This window comes from Molossus molossus, unplaced genomic scaffold (assembly GCF_014108415.1).
Source record: "Molossus molossus isolate mMolMol1 unplaced genomic scaffold, mMolMol1.p scaffold_m16_p_10, whole genome shotgun sequence".
Classification (NCBI taxonomy): domain Eukaryota; kingdom Metazoa; phylum Chordata; class Mammalia; order Chiroptera; family Molossidae; genus Molossus; species Molossus molossus.
Genome location: NW_023425345.1, coordinates 74,849,957 through 74,875,728, shown reverse-complemented (window position 1 = coordinate 74,875,728; position 25,772 = coordinate 74,849,957). Strand labels below are relative to the sequence as shown.

Sequence of the window (25,772 nt, the reverse complement as noted above, 5' to 3'; positions counted from 1 at the left end):
TGGAAAATGAAGAGGTTAGCAGCTGGGCATTTGGGAAAGTGGGGTGTCCCTAGGAGATGGAGAGGAGATAGGTTACAGGTAAGGAGGCCTAGGCAAAGCAGGCCTGCCCCTTTAAGGTAGTGTCCCTCCCCTACCCCCTCCCTGCAGGTGACCCTTGCCCGTCTGCCTATCTACTCCCCCCTCACAGCTGGAATCTAGAAGGCTGTGTGCCCCTTCCTCTGGGCGTCCTTTCTGTCTCCTGCTGTCAGGTAATACCAACCTCTGGAGCCCCTGGACCAATCACCCTAATCAGACAGCTTCCCTGATTTTAAGCCAGGTCAGACATCAGAGGGGAGCCTAGATACTTCTTCCCTCTTCCCAAGAGAGCTTCCCTTTCCTTGGTCATTGATTCCCAGAGCTCTGGCCCTTTTCTCTGGGGTGAGGAATTGCTAAAAACAATTTCTTTCCCATGCATGTGGGGTTGTCCTTAATCTGCCCCTTCACCCTCCTCTCCAGTTTAGGAATACCTGGGTCCAACTTTCTCAGGGAATGTGGGGATGGGGTAGAGGTAAAAAAAGCCCAGTGCCAGGTAGGTGGGATGAGAGACTATAAAGGCTAAAATAGTACCAACTGGGTTAGGGATTGGATTATTTAGAAGAAAAGACCAGGCCTAAATTCTCCTTAGCCATGTGGCTTTTCCAGGGCAGAGGGTGGCCCCTCCCTACTGGGGGCCCCAGCAAAGACTGACCTTTGACCCCCACCCAAGAGACCAGTGAACTATTAACTCCTCTACCATGTGAGCCTTCCCACACTTGCCCCACCCCTGACCCCGCCCCAAGGCAGGTGGGCTAAGGGGGGGGCTTGTCCATCCCAGCCTTCCATCTGACGTGGCCTCCATTCCACCTGGGAGCCTGGAAGCTGAGCCCAGCTGGCTCCCCTCCCTGAGTCAGGAACCTCTTAGTGTCCACAGCAAGACCTGTCAGGACCTAAGGTGACGGTTTTCTTATGCTACCAGTGGGAGTGAGGTCCTGGGGAATAAGGAAAGATAGAGAGGTAGGGCAAGGTTGAGGGTTGGGGTTTAGGGGACACTGGATCAGGTGAGGGCAGCACTCTGAGTCAAAGGTGTCCTAGGAACTGGCAAATGAGAGGAGAGGCTGCTTCCACAGGAGGCAATGAGGTGGGAGGAAGGAGGCTAAAGTGGGGGTTGCTGCTGAATTTCATGTGGGGGGCTGTATGAGGAGTGAGGGATCCCCTCTGGCCCCGAGTGAGCAGCAGAGCAGCAGCACTGACCCTTCCTTGTTTTACCAGGGCACAGTCTTCAGCATGTTCCAAGGGGAATAGAAGCTAGAGCCAGAGCCTCTCACCAGCCCCCCGCCCCAATTATGGGGCTCCCAATGAGTCATCTGCTGGCTGGCCTTTGTGTGTGTGTGGCCTTGAGCTGGGGAGGGGGTTCAGCCCCCAACCTGGGCCCTGCTGAGCTGGAGCAGAACCATTACCTGGCCCAGCTGTTCGGCCTGTACGGGGAGAATGGCACGCTGACTGCAGGGGGTCTGGCAAGGCTTCTCCACAGCCTGGGGCTAGGTCGAGTTCAGGGGCTGCGCCTGGGACACCAAGGGCCTCCTGCTGGTCCGGCTGCACCCCCAGCTGGAGACAACTCCACACACAGGTACTAACCCCTTCACCCAGCCCCAAATCCCACATTCTGGCTCTTTTTAGTGCTTAGATCAGTCTCGTGGTCTAAATTTTCTGATTCCTGAAGTCAGATTCTTGGGATTACACATTTTTCAGAACCTGATTCCTTGTATCCCCTTCAAAAGACCTCTGTTGCCTTCTAATTCTCTCCTCTTCCAAACTCGTGCCCTTCAGTTCCTTGCTTTTAGTCCCAATGCTCATTGTCTCCAGGCTGATTTGGCTCCCAATTAGTAGTATTTTTTAATGTTCCCTGACTCCTATTTGCTCTCTCTCCCATGCTTCCTATTTCTATAAATTGACCATTCTCAGATGCTCCCAGGACTGACATTCCATGGTTTCTGGGTCCCAGGAACTCCAGCCAGTGGCTGGTCTTCCCTTTTCCCCTAAGCTCTCTGGTAGCCTCTCAAGTGGGAGTTCTCAGTGAACACCTGCAAGTCTGACTTTCTATCCCATCCATCTGTTTCAGGTTACAGGTCCCTGAACTGAATGTGGATGTCTGGGCAGAGCTGCCTCTGGGTCCCTCGGGGTGGGGTGACCTTGAGGAGCCAAAGGCCCCACCACCACCCCATGGGCCAGCCCCCTCGAGCCTGGACCTCTTTCATAGGCTTCTGCTGCTGGACCATTCACTGGCTGACCATCGGAATGAGGATGTGAGTCTGATGATCTCTGGAGTGGGGGAAGGAGCCATGGGATTTAGATGGCATGAAATGTTTAGAGTCAGTAATTTTTTTTTTCTTTATTGATTTTAGAGAGAGAGGAAGTGAGAAGGAGAGAGAGATAGAAACATTGATGAGAGAGAACATTTACTGATTGGCCGCCTACTGCATGCCCCACACTGGGGACTGGGCCCACAACCTGGGCATGTGTCCTGACCAGGAATCAAACTGGCTACCTCTTGGTGCATGGGTCGACGATCAACCACTGAGCCACAAAGGCCGAACAAAGAGTCAGTAATTTAAAAAAAAAAAATTTTTTTATCCCCATTTTTTCGTTTTTTGTTCAGATACAGTGGGAGGAAGAGAGAGAGAGAAATATCCACGTGAAAGGGACACATCGAGTGGTTGCCACCTGCATGACCCAACCAGGGCTGGGGACAAACTGCAACCGAGGTACGTGCCCTTAGTGGGAACCAAACCCGGTTTCTCTGGACCTCAGGCTGATGCTCTAACCGCTGAGCCAAACCGGCCAGGGCTAAAAAAAATTTTTCTGTAAAGTTTTTTTTTGTTTTGTTTTTATTGATTTTTTTAGAGAGAGAGGAAGGGAGAGATAGAAACATTGATGTAAGAGAGATACATCGATTGGCTGTTTCCTGCACGCCCCTGACTGGAGATTGAGCCCAAAACGTGGGCATGAGCCAGCCCCAACTGAGAATCAAACTTGGACCTCTCAGTCCATGGGACAATGCTCAATCCATTGAGCCACACTAGCTGGGCTAAACATTTTTTATTGCTCTGGCCAGTTTGGCTCAGCAGTTAGAGTGTCGTCAGCCTGAGGACCGAAAGGTCTTGGGTTTGAGTCCCAGCCAATGGCACGTGACTGGGTTGCAGGTTTGATCCTAGCATTGTGTGGGAGGCAAACAATCCATGTATCTCTCTCACATCAATGTTTCTCTCTCTCTCCCTCTTCCTTCCTTCTACTCTATCTAAAAATAAATGGAAAAATATTCTTGGGTGAGGATTAACAAAAAAGTAAACACAATAGCCTGGCTGGTGTGCCTCAGTGGTTGAGCAGACCCATGCACCAAGAGGTTGTTGGTTCGATTCCCGGTCAGGGCACAGGCCCATGTCATGGGCCAAATCCCCAGTGGGGGGCATGCAGGAGGCAGCCAATCGATGTTCTCTCTCATCACTGTTTCTCTCTCTCTCTATCTCTCTCTCTCTCACTCGCTCTCGCTCTCTCTCTCTCCTTTTCCCTTCCTCTCTCTCCAAAATCAATAAAGAAAAATAAATTAAATAAAAATTTAAAAATGTATTGATTTTTAGAGAGAGGGAGAAACATCTATTCATTTCACTTATTTTTTCCATCACCATTAACCCCCTCTAGGCCCTCTTCTACCTCCACCCCCACCTTATTCCACTTATTTATGCATTCATTGGTTGATTCTTGTATGTGCCCTGACTGGGGATCAGACTTGCAACCTTGGAGTATCAGGACAACACTCTAACCAACTAAGGTACCTGGCCAGGGCTAAAGAACCAGTAATTTAATCCAGTTACTTTTTTAGAAATCCAGATGTGGTCTTAGGGTATGTTATTCCAATATGAACTATGTTCCCTCTGGGTTCAGAACAGATAAACCACACACAGAACTCCAAGACCCAGCTTAGGTGTCACACTTGACAAAGCAGAGAAACCAGAGAAGCCACCCAAGGTAGGCTGTGGAGCTGGTCAGGAGCCGACAACTGTCTTCATCCAGAAAACACAGTGAACTTGTTCCATATACACCAGAGGGCAGCCAAAGCTAACCCTGAAGCAGGCCTGGCGAGAGGAGTGCCCCATACCAGGAAACATTCAAGCCAAGGCTGGATAAACATGTGACAGGGTTGTTGAGAGGAAGTTTTTTTTTTTTTGTGGTACGTGCCCCTAGCAGGAACGGAACCTGGTATTCTCTGGTCCGCAGGCCAACGCTCAACCGCTGAGCCAAACTGGCCAGGGCAAGAGGAAGGTTTAATGGCATTTCAAGTTCTTTTTCCTTCAAAGAATCTGGACTGGAGAGCTCTAGTTGTCCAGCCGGCTCTATGACCAAATCATTGAACTCATCAAGTGCTTGGAAAAGAGGGAGATGGTGGCAATGTTCACAATCACCCAATCTACATTGAATTGAGTATTTGCATTGGCTTGAATATTCACTAATAATTAACACATACTGATTACGCATTCCTGTCCCCAGTCCCTATGCACTGGAGGCCCTGGGAGAGACCCAGGAATCTGTGTGATGGAAGGGCAGATCTGAGTCACAGTTCAAATATATAACTCCCAACTCAACTCCCCTAGTGTCTGAATGGCTCCCAGCTGCTGGTCAATTTTGGGCTGAGCCCCGCTGCTCCTCTGACCCCTCATCAATTTGCTCTGCTGTGCCCGGCCCTGCTTTATCAGATCGACAGCCGTGTCTGCATCCGGGCCCCAGTTCCAACCCCTCCAGGGGATCTACTATCTGGTCAGTGGGTGAGTGGGTGGTGGGGCACTCTTGAGTCCTGGTATGGTGTGGGGTCCAAGTCAGGGAAGGGGGTTCATTGGGGTCCTGCCTCCCCTTGCCATGTATCCTTGCCTCTGAGCCCCTCCCTTCAGCCCTAGCCTAACTTCAGCCCCTGATTCTCCCCAGCCCTGGTTCATAGTGCCCTGGCAGTCCTGCTGCTCAGCCTCCCTGCTCCCCTCTCCCTGCTGCTGCTTCGGCTCCTGGGATCTCGTCTATTGCAGCCCCTGCTGGGCTTCCTGGGGGCCCTGGCCGTGGGCACCCTGTGTGGGGATGCGCTGCTACATCTGCTGCCCCATGTACGTGGATCCCCTTCCTTACTGCCCTGCCTCCATTGGTAGACAGTCCCTCATGTCCAAGGTGTTCCCAGTCATAGGACATCCCATCCTGTCAGCCCACAGCTGCCTTCTAGTAGAATCTATAAGCGAAGGCTTGTCACCTCACATCCAGGAAGGGGGTGGTGTTGGGTGTAGGGGTTTCTGGGGTCTGCCCTGACCTCCTCTCTGTCAGGCACAAGGAGGGCATCATTCTGGACCTAGCGGGCGACCAGAGGAAGACCTGGGTCCAGGGCTGTCGGTGCTTGGCGGTCTCTTCCTGCTCTTCTTGCTGGAGAATATGCTAGGGATTTTGCGGCACCGAGAGCTCAGGCCAGTGAGTGATAACCTTTTTTCTTCCTTCTGCCAAGACCAGAGTCCTAACTAAGAACTGGCCACATGAACCAGGAGGTGAGGGGCTGAGTGTGCTGGCTCTGCCGTTTGCCTGACTGCAGGCCCTGACTGCTAAGGGAGTGAAATGGTAGGGCTCCCTCAGCACAGACTCAGGACTCTGGCCCAATAGCTTCCTCTCCTGAGTTCAAGGCTTCAGGGAGGTGCCAACCTGGGAAGAAAGTAGAGGCCAAAAAACATCCCCAGAAACAGAAGCAGGTGTTCATTTTCCCAGCTTGTAGCCTGGCTTCTCCTTAGCCCCCAGAGCTACTGCGTCCTCCACCAGCAGGGATACCCTCCTATTTTAGAGATGCTGCAGGCGAAAAAGAAAGGATCTCAGAACACCAAACCTGGACCCAGAGGACGGCAGTGGGATGGCACTTCAGCCCCTACCAGCAGCTCCAGGTGACTAGAGGAGAAAATGAAGACTAGGCTCCCAGTCTCACTTGCAGCCACCAACACTGTCCTTGTTCTTCTTCCTGCAGAGCCAGGGACTCAGGGCTGCAGGGAGCAGGACAGCCAGCCCCCACCAGCCCCAGCCCCTCCCAGGCACCAAGGCCACAGTCATGGGCACCAGAGTGGCAGTGACACCAGTATAACATGGATGGTCCTCCTGGGAGATGGTCTGCACAACCTCACCGATGGGCTGGCCATAGGTGTGAGCGGAGGGGATTGAGGGAGGCAGGTCAGAGGCTCCTAGTTATTGGCTGGGGCAAGGAGAGGGCTACCAGGAAGAGGGAGATGAGAGGACCACAGAGGGAACGCAGGCTCCTGACCCTGGGGAGAGCTTTCTTCCAGACTGCCCACCTCCAGTTCTGCCAACCCCAGGTGCTGCCTTCTCTGATGGCTTCTCCAGTGGCCTCAGCACCACCCTAGCAGTGTTCTGCCATGAGTTGCCCCACGAACTGGGTAAGAATGGCAGAAGTGGGGTTGGGGTGGAAACTGGAGGCTGGTGGGTGACAAGGGTGAGGGGAAGCCCTGGCTTATTCCCTCCTACCTTGTCCCCTCTTCCCAACAGGTGACTTTGCAATGCTGCTCCGGGCAGGGCTGCCCTTTCGGCGGTTGCTACTGCTGAGCCTGGTGTCTGGAGCTCTGGGACTGGGGGGTGCAGCCCTGGGGGTGGGGCTCAGCTTGGGCCCTGTCCCCCTCACTCCCTGGGTGTTTGGGGTCACTGCTGGGGTCTTCCTCCACGTGGCCCTTGTGGACATGGTGAGGTGTGGGGAGTGCAGAGACACTGAGGGAAGGGCGGGGTGTGGAGGAGAGGGAAGTATCAGTCCCTCCACCTCTACCACGGACCACCTGTAATGGTGCTGGACCGCAGGCCTGCAGAGTCTGAGACAAGGGCCTGGTACAGTTGGGGCAGGGGCCACTGATACTTCCTGATACCTTCCTCTCATGTTTCAGGGACAGAGATAAGGCCAGGATCCTGATGCTTTTCTTTTCTTTCAGCTACCAGCCCTGTTGCGTCCTCCTGAGTCCCTCTCTACACTTGAGGTGCTACTGCAGGGGCTGGGGTTGCTGCTGGGGGGCAGCCTCATGCTCACCATAGCCCTGCTGGAGGAGCAGCTACAGCCCCTGGTCTCTGATGGCTGATGGGAGCCAGTGGAAAGGCATCCAGCTTGCCCTTCCTTCCCCCCAACCACAGGAATGGAGGCGGGACACAGGGCCAGTAGGAGCAATAGGATTTTAATAAACAGAACCCATCCCAAAGCCATGACTATGACAGTTGTACTTGCACCAAAACAGCATAGAAAACCAGGATGTGGTGGGAGGGGGGCTCAAAGCAGGTTGGGAGAGGACATGAGTGGGGGCCCGGAGGATGCAGGGTGCATCAGTCTGCGGGGAAAGCATTGTGCTTTTAGCCCAGGGAGGAGGAGAAGGGATGGGGCAATGCACTGAGGTCCCCACTTTTTCCTGCTGCCCTCAGCACCCTGGGGAATGCAGGCATCTGAGCAGATCTGCCCTTTATTGCTGACCACCAGCATTAAACACCCCTGACCCCAACGCTAGCACCACAGGTGGATCCAGGGCAGGAAGGGGAAAATTGCTTAGAAAAAGATTCAACTAGAATCCAGTGAATTGTGCTCAGTTCTCTTTACTTCCTACAACCGAGTACATGGGTCACAGGGTGGAGGGTGCAACAGGACATGGAACATGCCCCTCAGTGCTCCCAACACACCTCTGCACACAGGATGGTGGTGTCTGCAGCATCACAGGTCATGCAGGGCATGGGGAAGGGGAGGATCACACACACATAGACGCCCACAGCGGGTACCAGACAGAGAACACCCCTGAATATACACAGCTGTACACAGGGAACCCCCAGGTCCCCAACCCAACCCTCTCCCCTGTCTTGCTGTCCCCCAGGCAGGAGGAACTGTATTGCTTTGAGAGAGCCACCCTGGGGGCCACTCTGCCAGGCACCCTTCCCTCCCACCCAACCCCATTTTGGCACATCTGCAAGACACACAGCAGCGAGAGTAGGCACCCTCCCTCCCAGGCTTCTGTGGCTTGGAGTTGAGGAAGGGGATAGGAGACTTCATCCTCCATCTTTCCCCTAGCCCTTCCCAAACCCCTACCAATCCCACTCCAGCCGGAACCCACCCCCACCCCCAAACGCACACATACAAAGCTGAGCTATCCAGGAATACAAGGAACAAGGAGATTGTCCGGGACAGGAGCGGAGGCAGTGGGAGAGAAAGGACTGGAAGCAGAGACCCCACCTGGTGTGGGGTATGACTGGCACAACAGCTACTTTAGTGCAATTGGAGAGGGTGCCCACAGTGAGGGATGAACATGGGAGGGGAAGGCTCTCCCCAACTTCCCTGGGGGCAAAGCCAGGCTCCCCAGGGAAGGGGCCTAGCAGGAGTGAGCACGGGGCCAAGGATGGATCCTCTCTCATCACCCGCCACCCTCTGCCCTCCCGGATTCAGTGACAGTGTCCCCCTCACACCTAAGTGGGCAACAGCAGCCTCAGAGTCAGTACCTTCAAGTAATTCATAGAGCAGACCCTCCCCACCCCAGCTTCCTCCCATCTCTGGGATTTGGTCGCTTCTCTAGGGGTTGGGTTGGGAGGAGGGAGTCCTCAAGTCAGACCCTTCCTTCTCTACCTCCCTCTTCCCAGACCACTGGGCTTGGTCCTCAAAGACTCCTCACCTCTGCCCTTGCCCAACATGGGTCAAGGCTGTGGAGGGCTGGAGCCACCATGATCAGGGGGAAGGGGCTGCTTTGCTCCTTCTCCCTCCTTCTTACAAGGTAGGGTTCAAACTAGGCAGGATGGGGCCCCACAATGGTTTTCCCCAGGAGGAGGGTTTCTGGGCTAGGGTCTGTAAGGCTATTTTCCTTTGCGGTGGGAAGGGGAGGCAGGGGATGAACACTGGGTGGGGGGAGAGGGTAAGGAATGGTGGAGAGGGAAGGAGGAAGGGGCCTCCCTGCTGGAGCACAGTCACTGGAGTCATTCAAACAAAAAAACATGCATGTGCACAAGATCCACAGTGTGCCTGCTCCCAGCCCCTCCAACCTGGCCCACCCCACCTCTCAGGGCCCCTTCTAAGACCCCAGACAAGGTTTTGGGGGTACAGCTGTAGAACCGTTCACTCTGGCCCCACACCCCCGTGCCCCTAGCCTCTTCTCCCCTTCTAGGTCCAGGGAGGAAGAAGGTGCTCAGGTGGGCAGACAGCGGTGGAAACAGTATTGAGTTTTCCTTTGGTTACATATTGAAGGCAAAGGTGAGCTGGACTTACAGTCAAAACGGATAGGGATGAGGAAGGAAGAGGGGCCATGGCTGGGGCTGGAGAGGGAGGTAGGCCCTCCTCAGCCCCTCCACCCCAAGGAACACATGTCTAAGTGGGGTGGCAGTCCCTCAGTCTCATCTCTCCCACCCCCCACAGCACCAAACAAAAGGAGAAGCCCCTCCCCCAGGGGCTGCTCCCCACCCCGACCTGGGCTGTACATTCAGTGGTTTTCAGCAGTCCTATGGCTCAGGGGGGGGCGGGGGAGGTGGCCCATCAGTCTCAGCTAGACAGTGGCAGTGACCTGGGTCTGTCGGTCCATCCTGGGACCCACAGTTTGTGCCATTTGTTTTTCTGAAGGATAGTACACAACCCTACCAAAGCCACCGCCCAATCAGAAACATATCCCCCCAAAATCAGAAACTAAAAACTGGCTCTTTTCATCTCACCCTCTGATTTACACGTCTGTTTCCCTGTCTCCTATGTAGCCCTCGCTCTGTCTCCTTTGCTGGGACCTGGGGCTGCTCCCAGGGTCCTCACTTAAAATAGGCCTTTTCTCAAAAGTGCTTATTACTTGAAGCAAGTGCTTTAGAGCTGCGATGGGGAGAGGGGGAGGGGAAGAGGGCAGGTGAAGGGAAGGAGAGGTCTCTTCCCCACCCTAACCCCTGAATATTGGGGGGGCATTCTGCCTGTTTTACTTCTCCACACCCGTTTAAGTCAAAGAGGTTTAAAAAAATCTTAACATTAAAATAAATATGCAGTGGCCATGAGAATGGTCAAAATGCTTCAAAAAACACTAGGGGCTGGAGAACCTGGGATGGGGTGTGGGATTTCCTTTGGCATAGGAGAGGAGGCTGCTTGTCCTCTAGGCCTCCTCACAGCCACATGAGGAGGGACAGAGGATGCCCCACTACATGCCCAGCACTGCTGACGGTGTGCTGAAGGGGCAGCAGGGAGCAGGCAGGCAGCCACCAGAAATCTCATCTAGCAACACAATGGGGCTCCTGACAAATACTCCGATTCTTCCTGTCATCGCCGAACATTGATAAAGGAGAACACGACTGATACCCCAAAGAGTCTTCTTCTCTAGAGGACTCAGCTCCCTTCTCCCCTGCCCCCCAACACCTAATTCCCAGCACCAAAATGAAAGGAAGGGGGTGGAATGGGAACATTTCAGGAGAATTAAAGTTAGGGGACAAGCTCTGCAGAACCAGCAAGGGGGGGGGGGCTGCAGCCCTTAAGAGAGGTCACATTGATTGTCGTATAGGGGAGGACAGGGTATGAAAGGAAGTGGGCAAGAGGGGCGTTGCAAGGCCCTTTGGCTTTGAAAACAAAAATAAAAACTAAAAGCTGCACAATCCTTCTCACCAATAATGGTCATTTGGAAGCTTTGAAATGGTTTAGGAACTGAGGGGTAGGGGAAGCAAGACACACAAACAGAGAGAGAGAGAGAAAGAATAAAAAGGGACAAAGACAAAAAGAATGAGGAGTTGGACAAACACCCCAGACATCAGGGAACCAGCATGAGGTATGGTTAAGGGTATCTGTTAGGGAGGGAGGGGCCCTGGGATGTCCCCTCTCCCCTCAGCCCACCCTTGGCAAGGGTGGCAAGACTTGCAGGGGCCACAACTGAAAATTGGGCAAGATGGTGAATAAAGCAAGCATGAGAGGGGGCAGGAGAATGAGGGATCCCCTGGCAGGGGGAGACCCTCTACTGTGTAAACGAAGCCCATCCAGTTCTCAGGGGACAATACTGATGGCAGCCAAACTGGGCAAGGATGCACTGTGGGGGCGGAGGGGGCATGACCTCTATTCAAGTTCTGTGTCTTGGCCCCTGGCTGAGGTATTGAGTGTGAGGAAGGGAACACTGGGCTGTGGGGACGGGTGCAACTGTCCAGGAGGCTTAGCTAGGAGATGGATGGACAGGGCTTTTGAAGGGACCAGGGCCAAATTCAATGCTACATTTAGAGAAAAAACTGCCCCCTCCTCACTCCGGCCCAGTTTGGCTTTTGGGGTGAGACTTTGAGGAATCTTCTCAGTGCAGCCCCCTAGCTCAAACCCATCTCTGTCTGCTGCTGGGAAGGCAAGGACCTAGCCTCACTATCTGTTGGTTGCTCTGTAGATCAGAGCTTCATCCTCACACCAGAGGGGAAGCCTGGGTCCCAGAGTAGCCACAGTCCCTAGTCTGCACCGCCCCTCCCACCATCTTTGGCTTCAGATCAGGAGTGACTGGGGGGCGGTGGGTGCTCCTGGACATAATGGTAGCAGACAGGGAGCAGAGGAACTATAGGGTGCATAGGAGGAAGAACACAGTCCCTCCCTCCATACACATGCAAACACATGCCTGAAACACAAAGGACATACTAGGGCTGTGGGTTTGAAATGGGCAGGAAATTAGTTTCTTCCCCTAAAGGATAAAATGCTTACTTAAAAATTCATGACAAGCCTCAAAGTTAAGGGAGAGGAGAGCCAGAGAGGGAATGGCCAGAGGCTCTGCCCTCCCAAAAGAAGTTAAAAGAAAGAAGCAAGGTTAAAGTGCGTGGTTAGGGGGTCAGGTCCAGAGGGAAAGGAGGGAAAGGGAAGCAGGAAGGGGTAGGCTGTGGGGGCAGAACCAGCCCTTGATTTGCATATGAGGAGCCAGGGGAGAGTGCAGGATTGGGGCCCAGGTACAGTAGTTGCTGCTTCAAGTGTTTTGCATTTGAACTTTAGGGGTGATGGGGTACAGAAATGGGGGAAAAGCTCCAGGCCCCAGTGCTAAATACCCTCCCCCCTCGTCCACTAGCTGCCCCTGAAGGGGGAGGGGGACGCCCCCAGAGTGCTCACACAGTACCAGAAATTAAGGCTTCTCACTGCTGCGGGGATGGAGGAGCCGGCCGAGCAGGGAGGCAGTGATGGGTATGGAAGAGGAGGAGGGGATCTGCCTGGCAGTAGGGGCAGGGGGCAGGGGGACACAGAGAGAAGGGTCAAAGGGAAGAGCTGGGGGAGCTGGCAGCAGAAAGGGGGAACTGAGAGATGGGGTAAAAGAGAGGGGGAGCCAGGCATTTAGCAATCATTTTGGGGCACTTGGCAGAAGGGGCTGCCCTGGGGGTACCAAGGGCCTGGGGTGCTCCCTGTCAGTCCCAGACCCCTGCCAGGCCAAGATGGTATGGCAAAGGGGTGAGCAGCTGCTCCCCAGTGCTTTTTTCCCCTCCACTGTCCCCCAACCCAGTCGTGTTCTCCTTTAAAGTGCCCTAAATGTATAGACTTTTTCTAAATAAATAGAATAAGATATCAAGCCACCGGCAGGGAGAGGGACACTGGAAAAGGGGCTACTCAGAGTAGCAGCCATCTAACCCAATGGCGCCATGCCGCTCCTGGTTGTAGGGGCAGGAGGCCCCATGGGGCAGCGCCCCGCAGCCACCCACCGTCTTGGCTGCCGCAATGCCACAGTTCTTGAGCAGGCCGAAGCTGAAAGGACTGACGGCGTCCTTGGGCGGGAAAGGCTTCATGGTGGAAAGGATCAAGGCCAGGCAGTCTGCCACATCTTTGTTGGGAGCACAGGCCAGTGCTGGGGTGTGACCTGCAGGCAAGGGTGAGAACTAAGGCACAGGGTCCTGTATCCCTGGCCCCCCACTCACCCTCCCTGAGACCCTGAGCTCTATTATCTGTGGAGAGAGCCAAGGCAGGCAAGCACCCAGTATGGCCAGCAGTCAAGGGTCACAAGGGCCCAAGGAGGCTGACAGGCAGACTGTGGAAGTGTGGAGCTAAAGGAGGAGCATGGGGGACAGGATGCTGAATGGTGTGTGTGGGGTCTCCCTGAAGACCCTGCTGGCTCTACCTAGTTCCGGCAGACTTCCCTCAGAGACTCTAGCATAGTGGTGTTGATTCCCTGCTCTGAAGAGTTCCCTTGGGAAGAAAATCCAATTTATAGCAAGTTTAAGAAGTCCTCTCCTGAAAAATGTCCCTGACCCCAAACCCCGGAGAGGTGGGGGCTCCAGACCCCACTCACCTTCTTCATCCACAGCCAGCACTGTGGCCCCACGACTCAGCAGGGCCTGCACCACAGAAGCTAGACCATTCCGGGCAGCAATGTGGAGTGGCCTTGGAAGAAAGGAAAAAGAAGGAGCATGAAGTCAGTGGGATGCCAAGCTGTTCTTCCACCCCCAGCCAGAGTAGCAGGGTGCTGAACAAACACTGTGAGCTCAAGAGAGCCCCTGGAATGCAGGCAGCTCTTTCTTCACCCACCTGCCTCCCCCAGCCAGGAGACCCCTTCCCTGGACACTCACATCTGCAGCGCACTGTTGGTAGCATTGATAAGGCCAAGGTCTTGGGTTTCTGCCAGGATCATGAGGGCACATTTCTCATGGCCCTGAGGGAGAGGAACAGAAAGTGGAGATTTGTGAAGTGGAAGTAGGACAGGCCACAGAGGAGTTGGGGAGTGTGACAGTGGGACACAGAGCTAACCCACCACCAGACTGGAAAGCTGACCCTAACTTCCACTCCAGGCCTCTATCCCATCAAGCCAGCCCAGCCCCCTTCATCAAGCCCTACCCTATGCAGCCACCACCACTCCAGGCAGTACCTTGCTACAAGCCAAATGGAGGGCAGTGTTCTTGTTTTCATCCAGCACAGTAAGGTCTGCCTTCCCTCGATACAACAGAAATTCTACAAGAGAAAGGGGACAGAGAGGGACTGATGCCTCCCACTCAGAGCAGCAGCCATCCTGGCTCTCCAGCCTCCTATCTGCAAACACTTTACATCCCATCTGCAGAGGGTGAAACACCCAAAGACATGTCTCCTGCTTCCTGAACCCCAAAGGCAGGGCTGACCCATCTTGCAAAAACCCAAGGGGAGCTCCTTTCTTCCAGAAATGGCTCCTACACACCCATAGCAGCAGTCTGCCCGTTCTCAGCCGCCGTCATGAGCGCAGTGCGGCCAGTGTGGTCAGTGGCGTTCACCTCGGCCTGATGCTGCAGCAGCATCCGGAGCCCAGAGACATTGTCCGCGAAGGCAGCGGCGTGAAGAGGGGTCCTGTGGGCAATGAGATAGGAAAGGCTCTTCCACCTGAGCAGAAAGAGGCCAGAGAGGCAATTCAGGCTTCTCCCCACACCTTTCACCACTCACTCACCGTCCTTTGGCATCTCGGCTATTCACAATCTTGGCACCCAGAGCTCCCAGCAGCATCTCTGTGGTGCTGTCCTGGTTATTAATTCTGGGGAGAAAGGAAGGCTCAGCAGGACAGGCAAGGGAAGTGCACTCCTGTCCTAAGCCCAGGTCACAGACCCTTGAGAAGGGCTGAGGCATAGGAAGGGACTTACACCGCACAGTGCAAAGGAGTGAAGGGGTTTCCTTCCAGGTATGAAAATGGGCTGTGTTCAAGTAACAACTCCAGACAATCTTCATGTCCTGGGTATGAGGAAGGAAGAGTAGTGATAGACAGAAATGACAACAAGGTTCGCTGCATCTGTCCTGTCCTACCTCCTAACACTCCATTCTACTCCCAGAACCAAATCAACCCAGGGCCCTTCCTCAATCCACTTGTCTTTAGTCTGTGTACACACTCCTGTGCCTGCAAAGACCCCCGACCCATACCAGTGTAGGAGGCCCAGTGCATGGGCGAGTATCCACTATAATCCACTCCAGCATCCAGGGGGTCTGTGGAAAGGGCAGCCTGCAGCAGGGTCCGCAGGACTGAAGTGTGGCCACAGGCAGAGGCCAGGTGAATAGGGGTGCGGCCCTTGAAATCTCGGCACAGCACAAATGCATCGTGGTCCAGCAGGGCAGCCAGGCAGTCCTCACAGCCAGTCACTGCCTGTGGGTGACATGGGGGTAGGGAGTGGGAGTGAGGAGCCACTCCCTTTCCAATGACCAGTCACTGGAGCTGGCCAAGGAGTAAGAACCATATCCAGGGCTCCAATCTTAGTTTTGTTTGTTTTTATTGATTTTAGAGAGAGAGAAAGGCAGAAGGAGAGAGAGATAGAAACATCGATGAAAGAGAACATCGATTGGCTGTCTCCTGCATGCCCTGCACTGGGAATTGGGCCCACAACCTGGGCATGTGCCCTGCCCGGGAATCAAACCAGCGACCTCTTGGTGCATGGGTCGATGCTCAACCACTGAATCACACCGGCAGGGCTTTTTTTTTTTTTTAATTTATTGGGGTGACACTGGTTAATAAAATCATACAGATTTCAGGTATACAATTCTACAAGTACATCATCTGTATATTGTATTGTGTTTACCACCCCATCCAATTCTAGTCTATACAATGACTCCAAGTGTTAGCGATCAGCATCTCCTTCCTTCACTCACTATGCAATGTACAATCAAGATGGCAGCCCTGGCCGGTTTGGCTCAGCGGTTAGAGCATCGGCCTGCGGTCCTGAGAGACCCGGGTTCGGTTCCCGCTAAGGGCGCGTACCTCGGTTGCAGTTTGTCCCCAGCCCTGGTTGGTTGTGCGGGTGGCAGCCACTCGATGTGTCCCTTTCACATCAATGTTTCTCTCTCTCTCTCTGTTCCTCTCTCTCCCTCCCACTCTACCTGAGCAAAAAATGGAAAAATGTCCTCGGGTGAGGATTAAAAAAAAAAAAAAAAAAAAAAAAAAATATGGCAAGAGTAAATTCTGGCACTCTGGAGTGGGAGACAGAATGCAGGGTAAGAAGGAGACTAAGGGAATCAGAGAATTCTGTGGAATAAGGAGGCAGATTTAGGACAAGTGATGGTGGAGAAGGACCGGGTAATGGTATCATTATCCACAATGGGACAGGACCAGCAGGGTATCCTGGGGCAGACTCTGGGTGGTGAGCAGATGGTTGTATGTGATTACAAAGCAAGGTAAGCAGGGAGATCAGCTGCGGATGTCAAGTACCCATCCTGAAGCAAACACAGTGAAGACTGTGTTTGGGATAAGACAGGGCACAAAATCCTGGCCCATCTGCTAGACAATCTGGTGTCCTACTGCTGGTGGGTCCTATGCTCCTAGGTCTAGGCCCATCTATGAGCAATGCCACCCAGAAGCTCACTTACCCCACGGTGGAGGGCGGTGCGGCCCCGGAGATCAGCAGCATCAGCTGTGGATCCTTTCTCTAGCAGCAGATGTACACAGTCCACGTGGCCATTCATGATGGCCAGCATCAGTGGGGTTCTACAGATGGGCAGGAGAAAGGGTGAGGGACCAGGAGGGATGGGAAAATCTGCACACCACCCCTGGCCCACACTCACTGTCCGTAGGCATCCATGACATCTGTGATGTCAGCTCGTTCCCCACTGTCAATCAGCAAGTGCAGGGAATCAGTGTGACCAGAGGCAGCTAGGAGGAAAAGGGGCCTATGTCAGGGCATGGTCAGGGGAAGGAGGCCAGGTCAAGGCTACAGGGGTAGGGGGACAGGAAGCTATGAATCAATATTTGAAGTTTCCATTCTTCTTACCCCACTCCACTCCCAACCCAATCCCATTCAGGAGGGATGGCAGACCAGTCTCCAAGGCCTGGTGTGGCAAGGGGAGGGAACAACCTAAAGGGCATACGAACCAGCAGCATGCAGGGGTGTCCACTTGCGCTTGCGCTCCTTGATGAGGGCAGAGGCGCCGTGGGCCGTAAGCACCTCCACACACTCAGTAGAGCCTCGCTCAGTGGCCAGGAAGAGCGCGGTCCGGCCCTTGTGGTCCCTTACATCCAGATTCACTAGCGTCTCGGCCAGTGTCTTCAGGGCTTCACAGTGACCATTGTAGGCCTGGAGGGGGGCAGGCAACCAATGGATACAACTCAGGACACTGCCTCATTCTGCTCTTGGGGCCCATGGGGAAACTCCAAGCAGCAGTCTTCCCCACAAGCTCCTTGCACCCCTCAGGCTCTTAACCTGCACTATGCCCATGCCCTCTCCAGACAACTGCCTGCTTGCCACATCCCCACAAGAAGGCAGAAGGACAGATTCACAAGTGCATGCACGTGTGTGGGGGGCAGGTAAGGACAAGGAGGGCAAGAAGGAAAGGCTGAGACTCACAGCTAAGTGCAAAGGGCTGACTGGAATGGTGCTCTCCACATCCTCCAGGCAGTTAAAGGACATTTCTAAGAGCTGCAATGAATAGGACAGCAGGTGCTAAGGTTCCCAAGATATTAGCCCTGTCTCCCACCAACAATAATCCTGAGCCCCTGGATCCAGAGACCACATTTGATTCAGTCAGTCACCCCTTGGTTTCAGAATCCACAAACACAAAGTTGCCCTGACCCTGCCTCCCTTATCCAGGGCCAGATTCCATACGTACCAATTCGAGGTTCTGTCTGTTGCCATAGGCGGCTGCATAGTGCACAGCTGTGTAGCCCTGCCTGTCCCGCAGGGAGGGGTCTGCACCATTATCCAGTAAAAACTCCAGACAGCTGGGGACAGGAGTAGACTGTGAGGTGGGGTCAGGCCTAGTCCAGGAGGGCACAGTTCTGGGAGAGGCAGAGGAGAGGGGCAAGGGAGCCCCTCCAAGCTTAGCTGGCCAACACCCAGGTAGATTAACTCCTGCCCATTCAACTCCAGCTCCAGACCCACCCCTCCTCCAGGTCTGCCCTGAACCACACTGGCTTCGACGCCCTTATTTATCCTTTGAATGCTCTCCTAGAAAACCTAGGAGCATAAGTACCAGTTATCAATGTTCTGCTGATCAACACTCTCCCCTCACCTCCAGGCATGCTGATTCCTTACCTTAAATGCCTTCTCCTCCCAGCCCAAACAAGTTTACTTATCTCAAACTCGGTCCTAGCAATCTCTCTTCTGTGATGCCTTCCCCAACCTTCCCAGTTAGGTGCTTCCTCCTCTGTACTCCCTTGGCACCCTTCAAATTGCCGAGTAAGAAGCTGTGCTAATAGTGATAATGTGATACTTAGCACGTACTGTGTGTCAAGCATTGTTCTAAGCACTTCCTGTGCATTAGTTTAATCTTCATAATGATCCTATAAGATAGATACTAGTCTTATCCTTACTATGGTTGAGGAAATTAAGGCACAGAAAGGTTAAGTTACTTGCCAAAGGTCACAAAGCTGAGCCTCTTGAAATTGTAAGTATCCTTTTAAAAAAAATAAACCTTTTATTTTAGAACAGTTTTAGATTTACAGAAAAACCGTGAAGACAGTCGAGTTCCCAGTTTCCCCTATTATTAACATCTTACATTAGAATGTATAACTGCCCTTTCATTTGTCTTTCCCAACAGATTATTAGCTTTTAGAAGGCAGAAACTTGGGGTAATTTAGCCTTTATCCTTGGTGCATAGCACAGTACTTGGTAGCTAATAAGTAATTACTCAGTTAATGCTTGTGGAATAAACAAATAATTTCATGTGTTTGGTTTTCCTGATCCTCTCAAGAAAACCATCTGTTCCTTGAGAGAAGAAACTATGCCTCATTCTTTTGTCTTTACCAGCAATGCTTAGTCCAGGACTAAACTCAGAGTGCTCCACTTTTGGCTGACTGACAGCACAGCAGCAGAAGTGTGGTGGTGGGATTTGCAGCAGTGGGGGGGAGAAGAAGAGAACCAGAGTTGGCCCTGGGAAAGCACCACCCAGCGGTCTCTTCAGCTACTCACAAGAAGGCCTCCTTCCTGCGGGACTCCTTCAGTGGCTCGTCCTCTTCAGCATCGTGGCTGGAAGATGAGTGGGGTTCTGCTCTGTGGGAGGGAAAGTGAAGAAGTCAGGAGGAGGTTCAGGGACGTGAGTAGGGTTGAGAGGGCCAAAGCGGGAGTCTCACCTCCTGTAGGTGTCAGAGGCAGCAGCGTAGTGGAGCGGGGAGCAGCCTTTACAGTCGGCCTCATTGACACCTGCCCCAGCAGTCACCAGTGTGACAGCACACTGGTAACTGCCGTTGGCGGCTGCATAGTGCAGTGGAGTCCTGGAGAGAAGTGGAAGAGGGTAGGTAGAAGAATCAGGGACAGATCCAAATGCACTCAGATGTGCGGCCAAATCTGCTGTTTGTTTTTTAAAACATGGTATTATTGATTTTTGAGAGAGAGAGAAGAAGGGAGAGAGAGAGAAACATCGATCAGCTGCCTTCTGCATGCCTTTAAGGGGGGATTGAGCCCATGACCCGGGCATGTGTCTTAACTGGGAATTGAATAGAGACCTCTCAGTCCATGGAACGACGCTCAATTCACTGAGCCACACCGGCTGGGCCAAAGCTGCTTTGTAATATTCTCCTCACTTAGTCTCCAACTCCCCACCCCTCCCTCTATCATTTGTCTCTCTCATCAGACAATCACTAGGTATACCTGTGCACATCAACATACCTTCCAAATTTGTCTCTTCTCCTCAAGTCAGCTCCACTGCTCAACAGTAAATTAAGACATTCAACATTCCTAAAAAGGAAGAAGGATGAGAGTTAAGAGAGTGAGAGCCTGAAGGAGAAGCCACAGGTACAGGGAATGACTAAGGAAGGATGGAACTAGACAGCCCTTTCCGCTATGACTGCTCTTATTGTGAGAGGGGAAGAGATCTGGGCAGGAAAAAAAGGCTGACCCTTGTCCAGCATTCTTCTCAAGGCTTGGGAGAGAGGGAAAAGAACTCACCCTCCAGAAGCAGCAGCATGAAGACAAGTGCGGCCAAGGTTGTCAGGCGTATTGATGTCAAACCCAGCTGAAAGCACGTGCTCATTGCTGAGTGAAGATACAATGCTATACAGCTGACCTGCAGCGCCAGAACAGCCACAGATCTCATGTGAGGGCACTGAGCAGAGGGGACAGGCCTCTGCTTCCCTACACACCTGCCCAACTCCCAACCGGTCAGCACATACCTGAGGAAAGAAGCTTACGGCAACAGTCAGAGAATCCAAAAAGAACAGCTAAGTGCAGGGGGAACATGTCGTGGATGCCGCGCCTAGGGAGAAGTTGGGACTCATTCCTTGGGTCAAGGAGGAACCATTTATAGACCTTTTTTCTGTGACCCACCACCAGCCTAGGAGACTGTGAGCTTCTTTAGGGCAAGCTCCTTTATGCCTCCATGTTTGATGCAAGCTGTCTGTACAGATCTGAGGCAGCCTAGAAGTGGGGCCAGGAGCCCTGACTCACCGGGCGGTATCCGCGCCATTGGTCATGAGGGTGCTGATGAGCAGCTCGTGTCCGTAGCGAGCGGCCACATGCAGTGGCGTGTTCCCAAATTTGTCAGCACAATCAATCTCGCTGCCTGAGAGGGGATGCATACAGATGAACTCAGGCAGACCTTAAGCTTCAGACCACTTACACTAGTTAGCTCCCATTTGAGTGCTTAGTATGTGCCAGGTGCCAGGCTAAGCATTCTACAAGCATTCTACTTGTTTGTGAGCCTTAGGGGAAGGGGCAAGCATTTCCAGTGATGCCTAGCTCACAGCTCCAGGTGCTCATCCCGAGTAGAAGACTGGGTGAGAGGCAGAATAAGGAAGGAAAGGGTGTTCTAGAAATTAGTTCTCTGTGGGAGGAGGAGAAAGGGAGCACAAAGTATCCCGAATCCATACCATTCTGGATGAGGATCTGGGAGCGGGTGAAACGGCCATGGATGGCAGCCATGTGCAGAGGACTTTTCCCTTCTTTGCTCTGTGGAAACATGGTGTTTTGTTGTTGTTGTTTTCAGTGCAAAGCACAAAGAATGTCCTGTTCCCCCTTCCAAAGGACACAGCTCTGAGAATGGTATAGTCATATGAACATTTTCTCAGCCCATTCTCCCAGGTCCCTGGCAAGGTCTGATCAACCCAGGAAGTTAAGTGGACAATTTCCCAGAAAGTTAGGCACAGGGAGGATATGGTCAGGACCCCCAGAACCAGGTTCCTCTCCCCACTGGTCTCAGCCTCATCCCTTCAGGTACCTGGTAGTTGACATCAGCCCCGTTATTGACCAGCAGCTCCAAGCAGAGAGCGCCATTGGTGGAGACTGCAGCCACATGTAGTGGCGTGAAGCCCTTGTCATTCGGCTGGTTGACATTGGCTCCTGCATTCACCAGCTCAATAGCCACAGCATCCTGGCCCAGGTAGCAGGCGATGTGCAAAGCTGTGTTTCCAAAAGCGTTAGGCTCATCGATCTGGATTTCCAAGGGTGGGGGTAAGTGAGGTATCAGTTTAAACAAAGTAGAAGCTGGCATGGACAGCCTAGAGAATCCCAGAAATCCAATGACTGCCTCAAACCCATCAGGTTCCTGACCCAAAAGACTGAGGGCATTATTACTTAAGCATTATTCAGACCCTCTCACCATATCCTCCATACCTCCTGAAACCACACCTTCGTATCTCCATAACAGACTCTGACCTCCAACTCCCTGTCCTTAGTCCCCAACTCCATGCTCAGTACCCTCACCTCAGCCCCCATCCGGAGCAGGTACTTCACCACTTCAATCTGGCCACTGGCAGCAGCTGTATGGAGCAGCCCATAGCCCTTGCGGTCCTTGCAGCCAAGGTCTGCTCCACGTGCCACCAGCAGTTTCAGGACCTCCAAATGGCCTGGGAAGGGAGAGAATGTTCTCAAGGATGGTTTGTGGAATGCCTCTCTCTGAGGGAAGCAACCCCCTCTCCCTGCCCTAGTATCTTAAATATCAAATTCCCGCTCTTCCCATGAATACTTTCTCACCTAGAAAAGCTGCCCAGTGCAGAGGCTGCCGCTCTTTTTTGTCACAGACATTCAGGCTGGCTCCCTTATTAAGAAGCAAGTTCACCATCTGTATCAGGATATGAAACACATGTTCAGTGCCAAGCTCATGCCCTCACCTAACTAAGAACAGAAGCCTCAGCTCCTGAAAAGGCTGAGGCAGCCTAATGGTCTTTGTTCCTGAGCAGAACAATCTAGAGAACTGGAGGGAACAGAGGAAGCAGCCACTATGAAGGAGATCCCACACAGATTTGGAAGTTTGAGGGAATCGCGATCTGGTGGTTCTTTTTTTTTTAACTTTATTTTTCAATTACAGTTTACATCCAACTATTTTGTATTAGCTTCAGGTGTTCAATATAGTGGTTAGACAATCATGTACTTTACAAAGTGTTCCCCTGATATTTCCAGTACCCACCTGGCACCGTACAATTATTACAATATTATTGACTATATTCCCTATGCTATACTTTACATCTCCGTGATCTGGTGATTCTTAAACTCTTGAAAAGTCTTTGAAAATATACTGAAGGACATGAACTCTCACTTCAGAAAAAGGCATATAAACAAACATTTTCCATGCAACTCCAGAGAGTTTATCACCCTCTTGAAGTCCAAGTCAAGAATTTCATTCAGTGCTTGAGCCCAACTGCTCACATAATCATCGGCGCTTCTCCTCCCCAGACCTGATGTCCCAGAAGCCAAGGAAGATGAATAGGAAGGAAAGGATTAGGCTAGGCGTGGAATGGAAGTGGTCCTCACCTCTAGATGCCCACTATGCACTGCATGGTGCAGGGCACTGCGCCCGCTCCTGTCAGCCACGTTGAGGCTGCTCAACAGGGGTGCCAGAGCCTCAGCACACTTGGTGGCCCGGTTGGCAGCAGCCACATGTAATGGTGTCTGCCACAGCTTGTCCCGGGCATTCACATCTGCTGAATGTGCCAGCAGCAGCCCCAGCACCTTCTGTTCAGGGGAGGGGTAAGAGAGATGACACAGGGGGAATAGGAAGTAAAACAATAGGAAATGGAGAAAAGAATAGGTCAGCATGACACATGTGGCCCCATTGCCCCCCACCCCCCAGCACAGTCTCTTCTCATTTGATCAGCTTATCTAGCCTCTCAATACCTACTTCCCATCTTTTGGATCTTAGAGCTTAAAATCTTCCCTTGCTGAGGAAAACATAGATCCCTTCCTCCTTCTCGAGCCACCAGTATCACTCTCTAACCCAGACCCTGAAAATCTTCATCCACACATACAGCCACAACCAAGCAAATCCTCACATGTAGAGGATCCCAATCCCCACCTACTTTTAGGAAAGATAAATGCCCCTGTGACATTAATGCCCAAATACCCTCCTTTGGCCCTACCACAGGCACCAAAGTCATTTTCATTACCTAGATAAACAAACCCACCTCCTGCATTGGTTCCCTGGTTCCCCAGGCCAGCTTTGGTTCCTCTCCAAAACCCAGGCTAAAAGGGCCCTCCTAATCACCACCTACCCCATTCTCATTGGCCTCAGTCCCATTACTTCCCTGGTGCCAGGAAAGTGATTGTCAAAACAAGGAGGTGGCCCTGGCTGGTTTGGCTCAGCAGTTAGAGCATCGGCCCTTGGACCAAAAGGTCCCAGGTTCGATTCCTGGTCAAGGGCACATACCTGGGTTGCAGGTTTGATCCCTGGCCCTGGTGGGGGTTGTACAGGAGGCAACCAAAGACACACTGATGTTTCTTTCTGTTTCTCTCTCTCTCTCTCTCTCCCTCCCTCCCTTCCCCCCCCCCCTTCTAAAAATCAAAGAAAAAATATCCTTGGATGAGGATTAACAAAAAAATAAAAAATAAGCCCTGGCCGGTTTTGCTCAGCGGTTAGAGCGTTGGCCGGCGGTCCAGAGAGACCCAGGTTCGGTTCCTGCTAAGGGCACGCACCCCAGTTGCAATTTGTCCCCGGCCCTGGTTGGGTCGTGCGGGTGGCAGCCACTCGATGTGTCCCTTTCACATCGATGTTTCTCTCTCTCTTTCTCCCTCCCACTCTATCTGAACAAAATATCAAAAAGTGTCCTCGGGTGAGGATAAAAAAATAAAATAAAATAAATTATGAATGTGTGCACATAAAAAAAATAAATAAATAAAAAATAAAACAAGGAGGTCTCCTTTTACACTCTTCAGGTTTGATGGACCCAACTGATGAGGCATGTTTGACCCCTATGCTGTCAACTTCCATACTGCTTGAGGAACAGGGATGCAACAGGTCACTACCCCTGTACCCCTATCACAAGAAAAAATCTCAGTGCCCAGAGGGGAATCAGCGTCCAAGGTGGCCCCCCAGGGAGGGGTGAGTCACTCAGGCCTGGCAGCAGGGCCCCCTGCAGCCTGCCAGCCCAGTGTTAAGCTCTCCCCTTAGGTCACATCAGCTGGCAATACTCAGCCCCACCTTACCAGCCAGTATGAGGGGTAGGAAGGAGGGGCCAAGGTCTGGTTTTCTCCCTATCCTGGGACAGGCAGTTTGTAGGGCAGAAGACTGAGGCTCTCCAACCCTTAACCAACTCATATTCTTTGGAAAGGTGAGAGGTGGAAGGCCTATACCTCATTTCGGGAGGCAGCAGCACGATGAAGAGGGGTCAGCCACAGTGTGTCCTTAGCGTTGACATTAGCACCTGTGGGGATATAATTTCCTCTTTTGAGAGGAGGTAGAGAAAAGGTAGGAAAGGAAGCCAGTAATCAGGCCAGGGAATCTGGATGGAGCCGTAGCCTCCGGGGGACCAACCACCAGAGAACAATCCTTGGATATGAAAAAAAAAGGCTCCTCCCTTCAGGTCCCTCCCTAGGGGACACACCTTCCAGCTCCCCACTTTCACCTGACATCAGTAGCAACTGGAGGATGGGGACATCGCCTACATAGGCAGCAGCATGCAGTGGGGTTCGCCTCTCTTGGTCCTGGGAAGGCAGAAAAGAGGAGCAGCTGCGGGGGGGGGAGGTTAACTATGGAGGACCCCAGCCCGTCTTAGAGCCCCAGGCCCTTCCCCACAACCTCTTCCCATAGGTTCTGCAGATTCCTAAATCCCAATCCCGGGTCAAAGCAAGCATCTAGGTAGGGTGGAGTAGGGGGTCAGGGCCAAGGGGCCCAGGAAGCAATCTCCTCCTTCCAAGAGAGGAAGGGGCGGTGCAGACACTGATGCTTCAGAAGAGAACACCGTTTCTGGGCATCCTCAGCCACTGGTCTGTGCTCCGAGCCTGACCTCTCTCCCCCAAAGGTAGAGCAGGCGCCCACCCCGGGGTGGAAAGAGCTGCGGCCTCATCCGAACCGAGGAGACTCGGAGCCGCCCCACTGGTGGGAGGAGTCCAGAACACCAGGCCCCAGATTACCGGCTCGCCATCCTCCTGATCTCAACTCACCAGCACATTGATGTTCTCCTTCTGCGAGAGGAGGGAACGCACTTCCTCCACATCTCGGCTAAAGATGGCCTGGACCAGGGGCGGCTGCAGGGAGAACCAGCGTTCAGGGAGCGGGCCGGAGCGAACCGGGGCGGGGGGCGGGGGACTCCAGGTCTGAGGGGGGCGTCGCTGAAGGGGCTCCACTCTGGGGTCCTGGCTGCAGGGTACTCTCGCGGCGTCTCCGCCGGTCGCCAGGCCCCCAAGGACACCGGCCCGGTTGAGGTGAGCGTGGCGTGGGGCGGGGCGGGAGCCGCGGGAGCTCCGGGCTCGGGCCCTGCCTAGGCCGCACATCCCCGGGCTCGCGTGGCGGCGGCGCCGGGCCCTGGAGGGAAGAAGCGGGAAAAGGCAGAAGAGCTGACCTGATCCGTGATGCTGAGGATCCCCATGGCCCGGCCCGGGCTCCGTCCGCATCGAGCTCCCGGCGGCGGCGGCGGAGGATCCACCGGGGACACGGGTCGGCCCAGCGGCGGCTGCGGCGGCGGCTGCGGGGAGAG

At 53.2% G+C, this 25,772-nt stretch overlaps 2 protein-coding genes across 2 annotated transcripts; one reads left to right on the top strand and one right to left on the bottom strand.

The window, feature by feature from the left end:
* The first annotated feature begins 815 nt into the window (after positions 1-815).
* On the top strand, positions 816-7,277 carry SLC39A5 (solute carrier family 39 member 5). Its single transcript, XM_036250930.1, has 11 exons — positions 816-970; positions 1,288-1,645; positions 2,138-2,321; positions 4,665-4,827; positions 4,993-5,162; positions 5,374-5,514; positions 5,876-5,972; positions 6,053-6,223; positions 6,396-6,476; positions 6,586-6,776; positions 7,017-7,277. The coding sequence occupies exons 2-11, from the start codon at positions 1,362-1,364 to the stop codon at positions 7,158-7,160; spliced, it is 1,626 nt and encodes a 541-aa protein (XP_036106823.1). The 5' UTR covers positions 816-970; positions 1,288-1,361; the 3' UTR covers positions 7,161-7,277.
* Positions 7,238-25,772, bottom strand: ANKRD52 (ankyrin repeat domain 52). The gene is made up of 28 exons (XM_036250929.1): positions 25,638-25,772; positions 25,240-25,323; positions 24,702-24,780; positions 24,430-24,500; positions 22,615-22,815; positions 21,838-21,925; positions 21,568-21,710; positions 21,083-21,295; positions 20,736-20,814; positions 20,314-20,428; positions 20,040-20,122; positions 19,816-19,933; positions 19,537-19,605; positions 19,002-19,142; positions 18,841-18,921; positions 17,540-17,651; positions 17,278-17,349; positions 16,806-17,007; positions 16,499-16,586; positions 16,304-16,421; positions 14,870-15,089; positions 14,596-14,683; positions 14,406-14,489; positions 14,163-14,308; positions 13,860-13,942; positions 13,564-13,646; positions 13,287-13,378; positions 7,238-12,857 (listed from the first exon to the last, which is right to left on the bottom strand). The coding sequence occupies exons 1-28, from the start codon at positions 25,662-25,664 to the stop codon at positions 12,607-12,609; spliced, it is 3,231 nt and encodes a 1,076-aa protein (XP_036106822.1). The 5' UTR covers positions 25,665-25,772; the 3' UTR covers positions 7,238-12,606.